The following is a 19,424-nucleotide window of genomic DNA, read 5'->3' as shown; positions in this document are numbered from 1 at the left end:
ATAGACACCCGCGGGGCGCACAGTTTCAGTAGTTCGTGGGTTTCCCGCCAGCTGCAGTCTTGGACCATAATCATGGTGGACATGATGGAGTTACCGAGGTCGCGCATCAACGTCGGCATGCTAGCTCAGTTCATCGACAAGCCTGTCTGCTTCGTAGGGAGGCTGGAAAAGGTATGCGGGTTCGCAGTCATGGGCTCCCCTGTCCGTAGCTGGAGGGAGGGACCCCATGACCGCCTGGGTGGCGGATTCTAAGTGGATAACGGCGGATGAAAAAGGACGGAAAGCCTCAGATCACTGCGCTCCCGAATCCTTTATTTTGCAAAAGGAGACTTCTTGGAAATTCTTTAGCCGTTGTAGCCCCATTTTGGTGCCTCTTTTATGACACGGAAACAAGGTGTTTTCAGATGCTCTGCGTTCTAAATTCCAGTGCCCGTCGCCTCCGTTCTGGCCGTGCTTACGTAGGGGAAATTATAAACACGACTCCCACATCTAGCTTCAGATTTCTTAGTTTACTCAGACGTCACGGACGCCGACAAAACTAATCTGCTGGTTTCCTTCTCTTCTGAAATTACTTCTTTTTGCAAACCTCGTTTCCTCGTAATCGCTTCTCTGTAAAACATGCCTTGATTGTCCGCTTTGGGTCCCGTAGTAGTGAGTTATCTAACCCCCCTATTAAAGTGAAGTTCCCTCATTCTACAGGCGAGAAACAGGCCCAAAGTCTTGGAATCAGTGACCTGAAAAGCTGAGGAAAAGAAAACTATTATATAAAGACTTATTTAGTAGCTCATTTCATCCACACATCCTTTTCCTTAAATGAGTGTTGCTTTGACTTCCCAAGTAGGGAAACTGAGTATGAGTGGTAGGTGGTTGACTAAAATGCTCAGAAACTCAGCAAGTGGCAAAGGTGGCATTCAAACGCGATCTGACAGCGCTCTTTACAGCTGCTTCCCAGGAGTAGACACAGATATTCTAGCAACCAGTTCTCCTTTTACTTCATCATGCCTGATTTTTAAAACATACCCTCCATGGGATATGTGCTGTCTAAATCATGAGTGCCAGCAGCTTTCACTTTTCGATAGGGTGGGCTTCCTTTGATTTGTTATTAGAATAGGGTTGCCATATTTAGCAAATACAGAACCTACTTATACACTACCAAAAAAAAATCCTTGTTTATCTGAGATTCAAAATTAACTGTGTTCCATGAAGACATTTGGTAACATAAGATTATAATTTGAACTAATAAGTTGAATAAACTGAATGAATAGAACGAATAAACTGTTCAAAAAACAGTTGATTTGTGCTCAATTAAGGATCAATGTACTCATCGTTTGTCAAACTTTTTTGTTGTTTCAGTGAGATTTTAATCTTATGTTTCGTTTTTAGATTCATCCCACTGGAAAAATGTTTATTCTTTCAGATGGAGAAGGAAAAAATGGAACCATCGAGTTGATGGAACCCGTATGTTTAAATATTAATAAGTCTCATATATATTATAGTTAATTCTTCATATGGATTTGGTTTGTTGCCAATGTGTCTAATTTTTTGGAATGAATTTAAAAAGGATGAGCTGGTAAAACGTCCCTGGCTCAAAAATTAAATTCTTGTACTATTCTCTCATTATATTTCCTTTTACATTTTTAACCAATGATTTTTTGGGCTTCATGATTTTTGAAAATATCCCATAAATGCTGGATAACAATTCTCATTCCTTATGAAAGACCATAAAATCACATAAGAAAAATTTAAATTGTTTTTTTCTTCCTCAAGAGGTTTTTTGTTTTGTTTTTGTTTTTTGTTTTGAGACAGGGTCTCACTCTGTTGCCCTGGGTGGAATGCAGTGCCACCGTCGTGGCTCACTGCAGCCTTAGCCTCCCGAGATCAAGTTGCTCCCATCTCAGCCTCCCCAGTAGCTGAGACTACAGGCATGCTCAACCATGCCTGGCTAATTTTTGTTTTGTTTTGTTTTTCGTAGAGATGGAGTCTTCCTATGTTGCTCAGGCTGGTCTTGAACTCTTGGTCTCAGGCAATCCTCCTGCCTCGACCTGTCCCTCAAAGTTGTAAATTTTATTTTATTTTCTATTTTTGTTCATATATTTCAGTTTTTACTTATTTATTTTTGCATTTTATGTTTAAAATACTTAAAACTTGTTTTGGCATTTTGTGAAGACAAATCCATATGCTGTTTGGTTAATGTGTACAGAACACATTGTGAAATACAGATTATAGAAGATTCCTCTCATAGGAAATTACTGCTTATAGAAATGCTGGACATTTTCAATAGCGATTTCGGCTTTAACTTGAATTGTAGCTTTGTACTTGAAGCTGCTAGTAAATGTAACAGGAATGTTAACATGCTGACAGTTAAGTACTCAAACATTTGTTAACAAGTTACATTTTAACTTTTGCATTGGTAATTTTTAAAATTACTTTGTTACTTGAAGTGAAAGATTAGTAACCTGTATAACAGTTTTCCAAATTAATTGTCAACTGAAAATGTGGTAACACCAAATTGACGTCTTGTTCTGTGCCTTAGCTTGATGAAGAAATCTCTGGAATTATGGAAGTGGTTGGAAAAGTAACCACCAAGGCCACCATCTTGTGTACATCTTATGTCCAGTTTAAAGAAGATAACCATCCTTTTGGTAAATAAAGCATTCTAGTATTGACTGGTTTTATGTAATTAGCAGGAAAACTTTTTATTTTTAATTTGATATATATTGGTCTAAAGAATTAGTACTGCTATATTTTCAATTTCTATAGAATTTTGTGATCCTAAAGGAAAATGGGGGTACATTTTGTTTTGACCTGCTTCTAAGTAGTGCTTATATATGTAAGAAACCCAGTAAAGATTAATTAATATTTGTCGAAAGGTAATTTTTTTAATATAACAAAAATAGTATTAGTTTTTTTGTTGTAATATATAAATGGAAGGAACTGAATAATGCATAACACCCAAACACTGCCAGGCAGAAACTGCCTGTATAATGAACGTCAAAATGGTTGGTACTCCCATGTCTTTTTTTTTTTTTTTTGGCGTCACAGTTAAATACAAGAATCCATAATCCGTATCTCCATTTCTAGAAATTCACTTCCAAAAGGATGAGAAAAAGGAAATAGGTAAAAATATCTTAGATAATAATTGATGTTACAACTTTCCACTGTAGATTAAATATTTGCTTAAATGTTTCTTTCAGATCTTGGACTTTACAATGAAGCTGTGAAAATTATCCATGAGTTCCCTCAGTTTTATCCTTTAGGGATTGTGCAACATGATTGATCGTGATGGATTTTCATACAATTGCAAATGAGCTATATTAAAGACTATTAAAGGAAGCCCTTCTTGTTTGAGGGAGAGATTTCTGTGCTTTCTCATTTAATTTACTCTTTTTAAGATATTCCAACCTAGAGTTTTTGATGGAACTGATATATTGACAGTTCTCACCTAAGTCCTTTTATAAAGAATTGCTACTCCAATATATGGTCAGATTAGATGCAAGAATAAAGCAGTTGTCTGAGTTTAGGTTTCTATTTTATTAATAAAAACTAAAATGGTACATACTATTGGTCTTTTCATTTTCATTGTTTTAGTCATGTATTCAAGCACAAACTTGAAATTTCATAGCTATAAGGTCAAGATTTAGACCTACCAAATAAAACCTTGGGCCAGCAGTGTTAGGGATTTACTCACCTTTTCCCAAACTATACCATGATAATTATTTCCTTGATACTCTACTTATAAAATGAATTAGATGACATTAAAAAGGCAAACAGACTGGGCGCAGTAGCTTACTCCTGTAATCCCAGTACTTTGCAAAGCCGAGGCAGGTGGATCACCTAAGGTCAGGATTTCTAGACCAGCCTCACCAATATAATGAAACCCCATCTCTATTAAAAATGCAAAAATTAGCCAGGCGTGGCGGCAGGCACCTGTAATCTCAGCTACTCAGGAGACTGAGACAGGAGAATCACTTGAACCCAGGAGGCGGAGGTTGCAGTGAGCCGAGATCGCGCCATTGCACTCCAACCTGGGCAACAAGAGCGAAACTCCATCTCAAGAAAAGGCAAACAGAATCTTACATCTTCTGTAATTAGTGATTACAGGCTTGGTTTGGTTTTGTTTTTGTAGAAACAGGATCTCACTGTTGCCCAGGCTGCAACACAGTGGTGCAATCATGGCTAACTGCAGCCTTGAACTTCTGGGCTCAGCCTCCCGAGTAGCTCATACTACAGGTGGGCACTACCACACACAGCTAGGTTTTCCTAAATTTCTGTCTAGAGATGAGGTCTCACTGTGTTTCCCAGGCTGGACTCAAACACCTAGCCTCAAGCAATCCTACAGCCTTAGCCTCCCAAAGTGTTGGGATTACGTGCCCAGCCTTCCTGGGTTTTAAAACAGCATTTACTAAATTCCAAACGAGGAATATATGGTCATTGAAAGAGTTGGTGGAATCATTTGACTTTTTTATTCTTTTTTTCTTCTTTTCAACTGTCATTATCTTTAGTATGGGATTTCTCTCTAGTACCATGTTGGAGGTGAGCAGGGAAGATGTGGCAGGTTTGGAATAAGGTAGTAAAGAATAACTGATGACCTGTGTGGCCAGTTAGGTTTTATGGCTTGACCCATTGTCTTGAATAAGGAAATAAAATAATTCTAAATCCATATAGATTACTATATACCAAAAATATTTAGTTTTAATTAGTATAATCTTAAATTTCAACTTCTGTCATCCAAAAATACCCTGCTCATTACTTGAGGACATTGCCATAACCACTTACGGTAAAACATTCTATTACGTGAAATGAAGACAGTTGTACAGTTATACGCTGTATAATGACTTTGGTCAATGACAGACTGTATATATGATGGTGGTCCCATAAGATCATAATGGAACTGAAAAATTCCTATCGCCTAAAGACAAAGGCATGATAACATCTTAGCACAATGCATTACTCACATGTTTGTGGTGATGCTGGTGTAAACAAGCAGCACAGTAAGCTGCATATAAAAGTATTACACATAGAATTATGTATGGTACATAGTACTTGATAAAATACCATGTTACTGGCTATGTGTTTACTATTTATCGTTATTTTAAACTATACTCCTACTTACAGGAAAAAAGGTAACTGTAAACAGCCTCAGGAGAGTCCTTCAGGAGGTCTTCCCAAAGAAGGCCTTATAGGAGATGACAGTTCCTTGCACGTTATGGCCCTTGAAGAACTTCCACTGGGACAAGATATGGAGGTAGAAGACAGTGATATTGATGATCCTGACCGTGTGTAGGCCTAGGCTAGTATATGTGCTTGTGTTTTAGTTTTTAACAAAATAGTTAAAATGGAAAAAGAAAATTTAATTTTGAAAATAGAAAAAAGTTCATAAGAATACAAAGAAAAATATTTTTGTTCAGCTGTACAGTGTGTTTTAAGCTAAGTGTTATTCAAAAAGAGTGAAAATGTTTTTAGAAAATTTACCTTTTTTATTTATTTACTTATTTTTTTGAGATGGAGTCTTGCTCTGTTGCCTGGGCTGGAGTGCAGTGGCACGATCTCAGCTCACTGCAACCTCTGCCTCCCGGGTTCAAGTGATTCTTCTGCCTCAGTCTCCTGCGTAGCTGGGACTACAGGCATGTGTCACTATGCCCAGCTAATTTTTTTTTTTTTTTTTTTTTTTTTTTGAGACGGAGTCTCGCTCTGCCACCCAGGCTGGAGTGCAGTGGCCAGATCTCGACTCACTGCAAGCTCCACATCCCAGGTTCACGCCATTCTCCTGCCTCAGCCTCCCGAGTATCTGGGACTACAGGCGCCCGCCACCTCGCCCGGCTAGTTTTTTTTTTTTTGTATTTTTTAGTAGAGACGGGGTTTCACCGTGTCAGCCAGGATGGTCTCGATCTCCTGACCTCATGATCCGCCCGTCTCGGCCTCCCAAAGTGCTGGGATTACAGGCTTGAGCCACCGCGCCCGGCCTGCCCAGCTAATTTTTATATTTTTAGTAGACACAGGGTTTCACCATGTTGGTTGGCCAGGATGGTCTTGATCTCTTGACCTCGTGATCTGCCTGCCTTGGCCTCCCAAAGTGCCGGGATTACAGGCATGAGCCACTGCACCTGGCCTACCATACCTTTTCTATGTTCTATGTGTAGTGGTGCATGCCTATAGCCCCAGCTACTTGGGAGGCTACAGTGGCAGGATAGCTCGAACCCAGGAGTTCGAAGCTGCAGTGAGCAACAGTCATGCTGCTGTGTACTTCAGCCTGCACGACACAGCAAGACCCATCCAAAAAATAAAAGTTAAAAAAAATTTTAAAGTGCATAAAGTAAAAAAGCTACAATAAGCGAGGGTTAATTTATTATTGAAGAAAGAAAAATATATTTTTATAAATTTAATGTGACCTAAGTATGTAAAGTCTACAGTAGGGTTCAGTAATGTCCTAGGTCCTCACATTACTCACCACTCACTCACACCTGGAAGCAGCTTTCAGTGTGCAAGCACAGTGTATGGTCAGTGCCCTATACAGGTGTATCTTTTTTTTTTCTTTTAAATACAGGGCCTTGCTCTGTTACTCAGGCAGGAGTGCGCCTCCCACCTCAGCCTCCTAAGAAGCTAGGACTACAGGTACACACCATTACATCCAGTGAATTTTTGTGTTTTTTGGTAGAGATGGGATCTCACTATGTTACCCGGTCTGGTCTGGAACTCATTTTTTAATCTTCTGTACTGTAATTTGTTTTTTGAGATGAAGCCTTGCTCTGTCACCCAGACTGGAGTACAGTGGCATGATCTTGGCTGATTGCAAACTCTGCCTCCCAGGTTCAAGAGATTCTCTTGCCTCAACCTCCTGAGTAGCTGGGATTACAGTTGTCCACCATTGAGCCTGGCTAATTTTTGTATTTTTAGTAGAGATGGGGTTTCATCATGTTGGCCAAGCTGGTATCAAACCCCTGACCTCAAGTGATCTGCCCACCTCGGCCTCCCAAAATGCTAGGATTACAGGCATGAGCCACTGTGCCTGGGCTATACCATATTTTTACTGTATCTTTTCTACAGTTAAATATACAAATACTGACCATTCTATTAAAACTGCACAAAGTCTTCAGTACAACAACATGCTGTATAGGTTTGTAGCCTAGGAGCAATAGGATGTATCATCTAAGTTTGCGTAAGTATGCTCTGTGAGGTTCACACAGTAATGAAATTGTCTAATGGTTCATTTCTCAAACGTATTCCCATTCAGAGACTAGTTGAAAATGAGGAGAGATATCAGCCAGTCTCAATAACAATGTTGTCTTGAATGCCAAAGAAGTCTGCATTAGTCCATTTTCACACTGCTATAAAGATGCTCCCCGAGAATGGGTAATTTATAAACAAAGGAGGCTTAATTGACTCACAATTCCACATGACTGGGGAGGCCTCAGGAAACTTACAATCATGGTGGAAGGGGAAGCAGGCACCTTCACAAGGCAGAGAGAGAGAGAGAGACAGAGAGAGCAAGAGCAGGGAAAACTGCCTTATAAAACCATCAGATCAGCTGAGCACAGTGGCTCACACCTGTAATCCCAGCACTTTGGGAGGCCGAGGTGGGTGGATCATTTATGGTCAGATGTTCGAGAACAGCCTGCCCAACATGGCAAAGACCCATCTCTACAAAAAAAATACAAAAAGCTTGGCATGGTGGTACATGTCTGTAGTCCCAGCTACTCCGGAGGCTGAGGCAAGAGAATTGCTTGAACTCAGGTGGCAGAGATTACAGTAAGCTGAGATCCCGCTTACTGACAGAGCAAGAATCCATCTCAAAAAAAAAAAAAAAAGCCAGCAGATCTCATTGTGAACTCACTCACTGTCATGAGAACAGAATGGGAGAACCACTCTATGATGCAGTTAGTTACCTCCACCTGGTCTCTCCCTTGACAAATGGAGATAACGGGTACTACAATTCAAGATGAGATTTGGTTGGGGATACACAGCAAGCCATATCATTTTGCCCCTGGCCCCTCTCAAATCTCATGTCTTTTCACATTTCAAAACCAATCATGCCTTCCCTCCCAACAGCCACCAACGCCTTAACTCATTTCAGCATTAACTCAAAAGTCCACAGTCCAAAGTCTTATCTGAGATAAGGCAAGTGCAAGTCCCTTCCACCTATGAGCCTGTACAATCAAAAGCAAGTTAGTTACTTTGTAAATACAATGGTGGTACAGGCATCGGATAAATGCTCCCGTTCCAAATGGGAGAAATTGACCAAAACAAAGGGGCTACAGGTCCCATGCAAGTCGAAAATCCAGTGGGGCAGTCATTAAATATTAAACCTCCAAAATAATCTCCTTTGACTTAATGTCTCATATCACGGGCATGCTGATGCAAGGGGTGGGCTCTCATGGCCTTCTGCAGCTCCTTCATGGGCTGGCACTGAGTGTCCTTGGCTTTTCCAGGCACAGGGTGCAAGCTCTCAGTGGAGCTACCATTCTGGGTTCTGGAGGATAGTAGCCCTCATCTCACAGCTCCATTAGGCAGTGCCCCAGTGGGTACTCTTTGTGGGGGCTCCAATCCCACATTTCCCTAATGCAACACCCTAGCAGAGGTTCTCCATGAGGGCTCTGCCCCTGCAACAGACTTCTGCATGGACATCCAGATATTTCCATACATCCTGTGAAATCTAGGTGGAAGTTCCCAAACCTCAACTCTTGAATTCTGTGCACTGCAGGCCCAACACCACGTGGAAGCTGCCAAGGCTTGGGGCTTGCACCCTTGGAAGCAACAGCCCAAGCTATACCTTGGCCCTTTTTAGCCACGTCTGGAGCTGGAAAATCTGGGATGCAGGGCACCAAGTTCCGAGGCCGCACACAGCAGCGGGCACCTGGCCCTGCACAGGAAGCCATTTTTTTTCCTCTTAGGCCTCCAGGCCTGTGATGGGAGGAGCTGCCACCAAGATCTCCAATATGCCCTGGAGACATTTTCCCCATTGTTTTGGCAATTAACATTTGGCTCCTCATTACTTTATGCAAATTTCTGCAGCTAGCTAGAATTTCTTCCCAGAAAATGGGTTTTCTTTTCTATCTCTTAGTCACGTTGCAGGTTTTCTAAACCTTATGCTCTGCTTCCCTTTTAAACATAAGTTCCAATTTCAGATTATCTCTCTCAAGTTCAAAGTTCCACAGATTTCTAAGGCAGCGGCAAGATGCTGCCAGTCTCTTTGCTAAAGCATAGTAAGACTGACCTTTGCTCCAGTTCCCAATAAGTTCCTCATCTCCATCTGAGACCACCTCAGCCTGGACTTCATTGTCCATATCACTATCAGCATTTTGGTTAAAACCATTCAACAAGTCTCTAGGAAGTTCTAAACATTTCCACATCTTTCTGTCTTCTTCTGAGCCCTCCAAACTATTTCACCCTCTGCCCATTACCCAGTTCCAAAGTCACTTCCGTATTTTCTATATCTTTATAGTAGTACCCCACACTTCTGGTACCAATTAACTGTATGAGTCCATTTTCACACTGCTATAAAGATATCATACTACCCAAGAATGGATAATTTATAAGCAAGGGAGGTTTAATTGACTCACAGTACCACATGGCTGGATAGGTCTCAGGAAACTTAAACAGTCATGGCAGAAGAGGAAGCACACACCTTCACAGGGCAGCAGGAGAGAGAGCAAGCAAGAGCAGGGAAAACTGCCTTATAAAGTCATCAGATCTCTTGAGAACTCACTCATTAGCACAAGAACAGCATGGGGGAAACCACCCCCATGATTCAATCACCTCTCTCCTCAACACGTGGAGATTACAGTTTGAGATGAGATTTGAGTGGGGAGACAGAGCCAAACCATATCAGAGTCAGTCCTCATTCTGTGTTAACCCCTGAAAACTCAGTGCTATTAAATGTTGAAGTTGCCCTGTTTGAAACCTTCCCTTCAGCTACTATGTTTAGTAAATTGAACTAAATGAATTATCTTGCTTTCTGTTAAGTGACTCCTTTATGCTAATGATTTGTGGTGCCATATCTCTAGGCCCAACCTAAGTTTTGAGCTGCTCAACATTTACACCTGGATGTCCCACCACCACTTCGATTTGAATGAGTGTAGTTTGAACAAGTATGGTTCCCCTGCCATGTGTTACAGATTTTTTTTTATAGTAATTTCATTGAGATATAATTTACATATCATACAATTTACCAAATTCAAGTGTACAATTCTATGACTTTTAGTGTTTTCAGGGTTGTACAACCATCACTATAATGAATTTAAAAACATTTTCATCACCTCAAAAGGAAACTCATACCATTTGCCCTATCATAGCCTAATCCCTCCACCATCCACCCACTCCCCCAGTGCTAAGCAACTATAAATCTACTTTTTGTCTCTAGATTTGTCTCCATTCTGGACATGTCATACAAATGGAATCATAATATGTGATCTTTTGTGATTGGTTTCTTTCACTTAGCATAGCATTTTCAAAGTTCATCTGTGTTGTAACATAGCATGTTAGTGTTTCCACCCTTTTTATGGCTAAATAAGATATACCACATTTTGTTCATTCATCAATTGGTGGACATTTGGGTAGTTTTTGACATTTAGTTATAATGAGTAATGCTATTATGAAGATTTGTGTATACATTTTTATGTGTACTTGTGTTTCTATTTCTCAAGTATGTACCTAGAAGTGGAATTGCTGCATCAAATAGTAAATATGTTCAATTTTTTGAGTAACTGCCTGTTTTCCAAAATTGCCACACCATTTTACATTCCTATCAGCAGTGTGTATGGATTCTAATTTTTCTGCATCCTCACCATCACTTGTTATTATCTGACTTTTTATTATAACTTTCCTAATGGGTATAAAGTGGTATCTCACTGTGGTTTTGTCTTACCCTGTTTCTCTTAAAGCTACCATGAGCCACCGAGCTTCCCAGAAACACTTGAATATCTCCAATCCATTTTACCATCTACTATTGCCACTAGACGTCCAAGTGCTTGTCCTCTATCACTTGAATTATTATGACAACCTTAGCTATATAACTGACCTTCTTTTTTCCACCCTCTTCCCATCGCCCAGCCAAAAAAATCGCATTAAACACCACTTGTAATATAATGTACAGCTTAAAAGCCTGAGAAGTATGGAAAGGAAAAACTTTCTGGGAAGCTTACAGTGGAAAAACCTAGCAAACATTTTAAATGAAGTGATCGAGATTAACATCAGCAATGATGTGTCCTCTAAAATAATGTGATAAAAATACCTGTGTGGTATTTTTCCTAAAACCTTTACCTCCAGGCTAATCATGAGAAAATGTCCGACAAACCCAAATTGAGGAATATTCGACAAACTTTCTGATCAGCACCCCTCAAAACTGTGAAGTTCACGAAAAACAAGGGAAGACTGAGAAGAGGAACTCAGAGTGAGGAGATTATGGAGACCATGACAACTAAATGTTTTGTGGGATCCTATATTGACTCCTGGAAAAGAAAAAGCACATTAATGGAAAAACCAGTGAAATCTGAATGAGGACTGGCTTTCAGGTAATAATAATTTACCAGTGTTGGTTTCTTAGTTTTGACAAATGTACCATGATAATGTAAGATAATATTAAGGGAGACAAAATGGTTGAGGGCTTATATGAGAACTCTCTGTACTATCTTTGTAACTTTTCTGCACATCTAAAAACACTCCAAAAGAAAAAAAAAGTATTTTATTTAAAAATCAGCAACTTCCAGAGGCTCCCCGCCGACTAGAGCAGGTCCATATTACCAACAAGTTGAAGCCCTTCACTGACTTATTCTTATTATAACTGCCCTAATGGCTATGAAGTAGCATTCTCACTGTGGTTTTGATTAGCCCTGTTTCTTTTAAAGCTACCATAAGCCACCCAGTTGCCCAGAAACACTTGACTATCTCCAGTCCTTTTCACTATCTTCCATATCTAACCTCAATGTCAAATCTTGTTTCCCCTTGAAGCTACTCTCCAGCACCCAATCTGCTGTTCCCACACTGTACCCTTTTGGTACCACTGGGTCTGCTGTTTGCTCTAATTGGAATGTCTGTTGCTGCACTCAAAGGAAAGCATTTTCTAAGATTTTCATAACTTAGCCTGAGTTAGTTACTTTGTACTGTGTTCCCACCTTATTTTCTTTTAAGACAGGAGCCTCACTCTGTTAACCAGGCTGGAGCGCAGTGACACGATCTCAGCTCACTGCAGCCTTGACCTTCTGGGGTCAGGCGATCCTCTCACTTCAGCCCCTGCAAGTATCTGGGACGACAGGTGTGCTCCACCATGCCGGGCTAATATTTTGTATTTTTGGTAGAGACAGGTTTTTGTGATTTTTGCCCAGGCTGGTCTTGAACTCCTGAACTCAAGCAATCTGCCCGCCTTGCCTTACCAAAGTGCTGGGATTACAGGCGTGAGCCACCGTGCCCTGCCTCTTTGCGTTATATTCCTTTCTGCATTATATTTATTCATTCATATATCTCATCACATTTAATTTGATAATCCCTTTTCGGATTAAAATACATATTCTCTGAAAAATTTCAACACTAAAAGAAGAAAAATCAGAAAATAAAATCCACATTGTCTTTCCAGAGACATGCTATCAGTGATGAACCACAATATGGTTGTCTTTAGTTGTAATTTTATAGATGTTCTTCAAATGGTCACTTTTATTTTCATCTAGAAGTGACAAAATTAAACACAACTCTGAAAGCATCTCTTCATAAGGTGAGTTAAATACTCTGAGTGATCAACTAGTATTATTACTAAATTTATAGAATTTTGAGGTTGTCTTTTGTTTTTTCTAGAGTGAAGTTGTCTTTTAAAAGTATTAATTAATTTATTTATTCATTTATTTTTTTTGAGACGGAGTCTTGCTCTGTCACCCAGGCTGGAGTGCAGTGGCCAGATCTCAGCTCACTGCAAGCTCCGCCTCCCGGGTTCACGCCATTCTCCTGCCTCAGCCTCCCAAGTAGCTGGGACTACATGTAGGCGCCTGCCACCTCGCCCAACTAGTTTTTTTTGGTATTTTTTAGGAGAGACGGGGTTTCACCGTGTTAGCCAGGATGGTCTCGATCTCCTGACCTCGTGATCCGCCCGTCTCGGCCTCCCAAAGTGCTGGGATTACAGGCTTGAGCCTCCGCACCCGGCCAAAAAGTATTAATTTAATATGCATGTTTTTGTATATAGCTTTCCAGGACTTTCTCTATATAGATGAACTATCTGTTCATAGGACCTCAATATACTATTCTGCAACACGCATTTTTTCTTAATATGTCTTGGCAATTGACATAGTCATCTCATTGTCTTTAATGGTTCCAAAATAGCCCATTGTACCAATGTTCTCTAATTTATTTAATCCTTTAATTAGCCTTCTCCACTAAGAAGAGGTCCTTATAAGTGGGGAACCTGAAGTTAAGCCTGCCTTATTGGTATTTGCCGATGTCTAACATAGTGCATGAATAAATTAGCCTATCCAGCCTAGTTTAGGAAGTCACAAAACTGAAAGGAGAGGTAATGAAGGCCTGCACCCATTGTCAGTGATGATGCTACGCGTTAAAGAGAGTAACAACCAAGAAAGAGATCAGTGGGTTAGAAGGCAATACATTTGCTTTGGTACAAATTAAAGTATTTGATAGGTCCTTTAGTAAAGATGTCCAGAAAATATTTGGAAATGTAGGACCTGACAGATTCGAGACAAAATTTGCTTAAAATATTTAAAGTAGAAAAAGTTAGAAAAGTAGAAAAGGTAAGAGGTAAATCATCCCTTATCTGCAATCTCAAAATCAAAAATGGTTTGAAAAGCATTTTCTAAGACAAAACTCATTTAGCTGCAACACCTGGTAAAAATTGTAGTGAGGGCCTGGTGCGGTGACTCAAGCCTGTAATCCCAGCACTTTGGGAGGCTGAGACGGGTGGATCACGAGGTCAGGAGATCGAAACCATCCTGGCTAACACGGTGAAACCCCGTCTCTACTAAAAAATACAAAAAACTAGCCGGGCGAGGTGGCGGGCGCCTGTAGTCCCAGCTACTCGGGAGGCTGAGGCAGGAGAATGGCGTAAACCCGGGAGGCGGAGCTTGCAGTGAGCTGAGATCCGGCCACTGCACTCCAGCCTGGGCGACAGAGCGAGACTCCGTCTCAAAAAAAAAAAAAAAAAAAGTGCAAAAAAACTAGCCGGGCGAGGTGGCGGGCGCGTGTAGTCCCAGCTACTTGGGAGGCTGAGGCAGGAGAACGGCGTAAACCTGGGAAGCGGAGCTTGCAGTGAGCTGAGATTCGGTCACTGCACTCCAGCCTCCGCGACAGAGCGAGACTCCGTCTCAAAAATTAAAAAAAAATTGTAGTGAGGCCGAGGCAGGTGGATTACCTAAGGTCAGGAGTTCGAGACCAGCCTGGCCAGTGTAGTGAAACCACATCTCTACCAAAAATACAAAAATTAGCCTGGCATGGTGGTGGATGCCTGTAGTCCCAGCTACTCAGGAAGCTGAGGCAGGAGAATTGCTTGAACCCGGGAGATGAAGGTTGCAGTGAGCCAAGATTGTGCCACTGTATACCAGCCTGGGTGACAGAGTGAGATCCTGTCTCAAAAAAAAAAAAAAAAAAAAATGCAGTGAGGCTTATACAGTCTACATATTCTACTATAGTAGTCATAGTCCCTATCTCGCTTTGTGTAAACATTGATATATTTCATTGCAGAAATATTAATAGATTTGATTAAAGAGTGCTGCCCCTCTCTGTGTAAAGTGTTGCAAAATATATGGTTGTTACAACCTATGACTTTGCTAAAATCCAAAAATTCAGAATTTTGAAGCATATGTGGCTTCAAAAGTTTCAAGTAAGGGATTGTGTTCCTAAATCAAAGCAGAGTGCAGAATTGAGAACATCATAAAATAAATGACAGAACCTTGGTGGACCTGCACCATTTACGGGGCAGAAGTGAGAATGAATGGGATGAAGAACAGGATCGTTGAGTTGGGAGAGGAATCACAACAGTGCCTGACAACTATTAAGTATTCAATAAATATTTGTTGACCGAAAGAATATAGTGAAAGGCAAGGAAGAGAGAGTTTCAACCACGCCAGTAATGCCAGCACTTTGAAAGGCCGAGGCAGTTGGATCACTTGAGACCAGGAGTTCAAGATCAGCCTGGGCAACATGGAAAAACCCTGCCTCTACTAAAAATACAAAAATTAGCTGGGTGTGGTGGTGCACAACTATAATCCCAGGTACTCGGGAGGCTGAGGCACGAGAATTGATTGAACTCGGGAGATGGAGGCTGCAGTGAGCCGAGATTGTGCCACTGCAGTCCAGCCTGGGCAAGAGAGCAAAACTCTGTCAAAAAAAAAAAAAAAAAAAAAAATTCAAGAAATAGTGAACAATGTGTTCTGAAAGCTCAAAAACAATTGAAAAATGAGGATTAAGAATAAAAAACTGCCACTAATTCATAATATACAGCACACATTTCTAAAAAGGATTAAGCTATAAAAAGGGAAACACTGGAAAAAGGAAACGGTAACTACAAAAACACCCAACCTAACATAGAAAATATAATCAGGCATTGACTTTAGCCCCAAATCTTCCTGGAAAGCTAAGAAAGGAAAGGAACAATAGGTTATAGAGTTTTAATATCCTTAAATTCACTAGGACAATCAAACGTTTTACTAACATTGAATTTTTGAAGAAATATCAAGCACAATCTAATGTAGGGAATGAATGATGAACTACAATATGGTTGTTTTTGGTTGTAATTTTACAGATGTTCTTCCAGTGTTCACTTTTATTTTCATCTGAAAGTGACAAAATTGAACACAACTCTGAAAGCCCCTCTTCATAAGGTGAGTTACGTGCTCTGAGTGATCAACTAGTATTATTACTAAATTTATAGAATTTTGAGGTTGTCTTTTGTTTTTCTAGAGTGAGGTTGTCTTTTTAAGGTATTAATTTAATATGCATTATATTATTTAACAAGCACTTGGAGTAAAACTCCTGGGCTAACTACTGGAGATACAAATAAACAAGGTCTAAAACTGCCCTATGAAATCTCAGTCAACAGCTGTCTAGTATAATCTCTAGCAATGTCTCCACTCTTACTAGCTATTTAGTATTTAACTAGTCTAAGGTTTCAAAGAAATCCACCAGCATTAACAACAAGCAAATTCTGTAGGTTCTATTTAGTGAAACTCCAATTTGGTTTCTTATTTAATTTGCATAGAATTTGATTCTGACAGGTTGCTAAAAAAATTAATAATTCTGGAACCCCAGGTTATCTTTCCTAAGAAGATGATGTTAAATCTAGAATACCAATAAAGCATGTGTTTTAAGTTACTTTCTAATAGTGATGTTGGTTTGAGGTAAGCCACTTATGTTTTTTATGACCCCATTTGACCTACAGCATGACGTTTTGAGATGGCTAATTAAGGCCAGAAGTGTAGGCCATAAACAATTTATAGTGTAATACATTCATATTGATTGCAAAGATAAAACTGTAGTTTGCATACTATTGTTTCTTTACATGTTACAGAATGTAAGTTTTAGACAAATGTGGTGGCTTTTGCATATTAAAAAATGCAGTTTCAACATGATTGTTTCTTTGGTGGGCAGATAAAGAACAACAGTGAGGTATTCAAGATGCAAAATTCAGAAAACTTCCAGTTATCAAAAAATAGTGAGGGCTGTAAGTTGAAAGAAAGGAAAATATATGAGCAGAGTGACAGTTTTGGGCAATGCCATAAATGACACTATGACTTAATTAGCCCTCTTTTCTAAGCAACTATTCATTTTTCACAGGGGTTTGAAATATTACCCAGGAAAACAAGCCAATAATTTTGGCTGTGAGAATCTCATACCATAACATGTTAAGGTACTATAGTTTATTTGATAATGGACTTAAATGAATGGTTTTGTTAAAAGATCTTAGTATCTTTTCACCTGAATCTTGAAAGATAATTAGCAGGGAGAAATCTTCTGTTGAATAATTACTAATTAAAAACTAGATAATTTAGCATTATTTTTACCTTAGCTACTCAATTAGGAAATATTTATTATTTAGATGGTAACATTTATTTTCATTAATTTAATTCTGCTTAACACAACATGATCATTTAAAGTTAAATTGTGTCAAGTAAATTTATCATAACCTTATAGAAAATCAGAAACAGTGCCACATTTCACTCAAATGTTTTAATATTTTTATTTAGCATTTGAGAGCTTTAAATATTATGAAAATATTGGAACCGATGAGAGAATACACTTTTCTTTATAAGAGACGCATCTATTCTTTTAAGTGATCAGGGTCCCATTAAGTCAATTATTTTTTCCATATGGCTCAGAAATGTATGTCTTTGTTGGTCATGTATTTGATTGACCTTTTATGAAAGGCAGATAGTTGACCAAGGGTTGCCTCATTTTAGAATCTCCTCAGAAATGACTAAATGTTTTCCAGATGAGCATGCTGTGGACCTAGTGGGGAGCTAGGAATTAGAAATCATTGCCTCTAAACCAGGGGAATTTGTGGACTATTTCTGTCGGGACTCAGTGACCTAAAGGAATTGACCTACTGAGCAATTTCTTTCAGTCTCCACCGTGTGAGTAAGTCATGAAAACAACTCAAGGTAAGACATATATATTTATGGCTGCACACGGTGGCTGAAGCCTGTAATCCCAGCACTTTGGGAGACCACAGTGGGTGGATCACCTGAGGTCAGGAGTTTGAGACCAGCCTGGCTAACATGGTGAAACCTCGTCTCTACCAAAAAATACAAAAATTAGCTGGGCGTGGTGGCACACACCTGTAATCCCAGCTACTCAGGAGGCTGAGGCAGGAGAATCGCTTGAACCCAGGAGGTGGAGGTTGACGTGAGCTGAGATCGCACCACTGCAGTCCAGCCTGGGTGACAGAGTGAGACTTTGTCTCAAAAAAAAAAAAAAAAAATACACACACACACACACACACACACACACACACACACACGCACCACTTGTTTCCATAGAATAATTTAAGGCAGCTGCAAAGGCTTCTATCTTCTTTACCAAATGTAAACTTTAGTTACCAGTGGAGGTATAAGGGGACCATCGATTTATTACTGTGTTATTTGTCACCAGACTACTCATCTGCCAAAATTGGCACTAATATCCCACTTTATCCCTTTTTAAGGAAAATAAAAATAACATTTCAATAGGAATAAAATACGTCCTATGTTGCTTTTCCTCCTTTATCTTCTATCTCATAACCTAAACCTATTATATATGTGTATATACACGTGTATATACACACACACACACACACATGTGTGTATATATATACATATATATATATATATATTTTTTTTTTTTTTTTTTTTTTTGAGATGGAGTCTCATTCTGTCACCCAGGCTGGAGTGCAGTGGTGCGATCTCAACTCACTGCAACCTCCACCTCCTGGGTTCAAGCAATTCTCCTGCCTCGGCCTCCCGAGTAGCTGGGACTACAGGCATGTGCCACTACACCTGGCTAATATTTTGATTTTGTATTTTTAGTAGAGACGGGGTTTCACCATATTGGCCAGGCTGGTCTCAAACTCCTGACGTTGTGATCCACCTGCCTCGGCTTCCCAAAGTGCTGGGATTACAGGTGTGAGCCACCACGCCTTGCCCAACATACAAATTTAAGAATACATTTTAAGCAGTACAGGGAAAATAAATGATTAATATATACAAACGCTAGAACTCTACCTCAGATAATTTATTTTTCAAAAAAATAATGCTCCATTGTCTGTTATTCAAAGTTGAATGGCTGGTACTTTTAAAAAGGAAAAATAGGTCCCCGCAAAAGGGCCAAAATGCATTTGTAAAGTTCACCTAAAATAATTGGAAAATACACCAGTTATGTACACATTTATGTTTTCTTAATCGAAAGAATAGAAAGAAGTGTAAGTCACCAAATGCTTCTAGGTATGACTCCCTAAACAATCTGGAACACAACATTTAGCTTCTGTAATTTTATTTTATTTTATTTTATTATTATTATTTTTTTTTGAGACGGAGTCTTGCTCTGTCGCCCAGACTGGAGTGCAGTGGCGCGATCTCGGCTCACTGCAAGCTCCGCCTCCCGGGTTCACGCCATTCTCCTGCCTCAGCCTCCGGAGTAGCTGGGACTACAGGCGCCCCCCACCACGCCCGGCTAATTTCTTTTTGTATTTTTAGTAGAGACGGGGTTTCACCGTGTTAGCCAGGATGGTCTCGATCTCCTGACCTCGTGATCCGCCCGCCTCGGCCTCCCAAAGTGCTGGGATTACAGGCTTGAGCCACCGCGCCCGGCCACTTCTGTAATTTTAAAACACAGGAACTAGAGATAAGTTGTCTGATAGATGGTCTTATTGGAAATTAGATTAGGGGATTGCAGGGATTTGGAGAAAGAAACTAATGCATAATGACACCCATTTGCAACAAAAGAACACTTCAAGGGATTTATCTAAA

At 39.9% G+C, this 19,424-nt stretch overlaps 1 protein-coding gene and 1 long non-coding RNA gene across 2 annotated transcripts; both read left to right on the top strand.

The window, feature by feature from the left end:
- Positions 1 to 16: 16 nt before the first annotated feature.
- Positions 17 to 3,356, top strand: LOC105475572 (replication protein A3). Its single transcript, XM_011730943.3, has 4 exons — positions 17 to 171; positions 1,384 to 1,458; positions 2,534 to 2,642; positions 3,195 to 3,356. The coding sequence occupies exons 1-4, from the start codon at positions 73 to 75 to the stop codon at positions 3,275 to 3,277; spliced, it is 366 nt and encodes a 121-aa protein (XP_011729245.1). The 5' UTR covers positions 17 to 72; the 3' UTR covers positions 3,278 to 3,356.
- Positions 3,357 to 12,002: 8,646 nt separating this feature from the next.
- Positions 12,003 to 18,215, top strand: LOC105475573 (uncharacterized). Its single transcript, XR_983470.2, has 3 exons — positions 12,003 to 12,700; positions 15,728 to 15,806; positions 17,414 to 18,215. It is a non-coding gene; the product is annotated as an uncharacterized lncRNA (long non-coding RNA).
- The last annotated feature ends 1,209 nt before the right edge of the window (positions 18,216 to 19,424 follow it).

The sequence above is a fragment of the Macaca nemestrina genome, chromosome 4 (genome assembly GCF_043159975.1).
Source record: "Macaca nemestrina isolate mMacNem1 chromosome 4, mMacNem.hap1, whole genome shotgun sequence".
In the NCBI taxonomy this organism is placed as follows: Eukaryota; Metazoa; Chordata; class Mammalia; order Primates; family Cercopithecidae; genus Macaca; species Macaca nemestrina.
The sequence above is the reverse complement of the archived record's forward strand: the minus strand, read 5'-3'. Positions and strand labels throughout refer to the sequence as shown.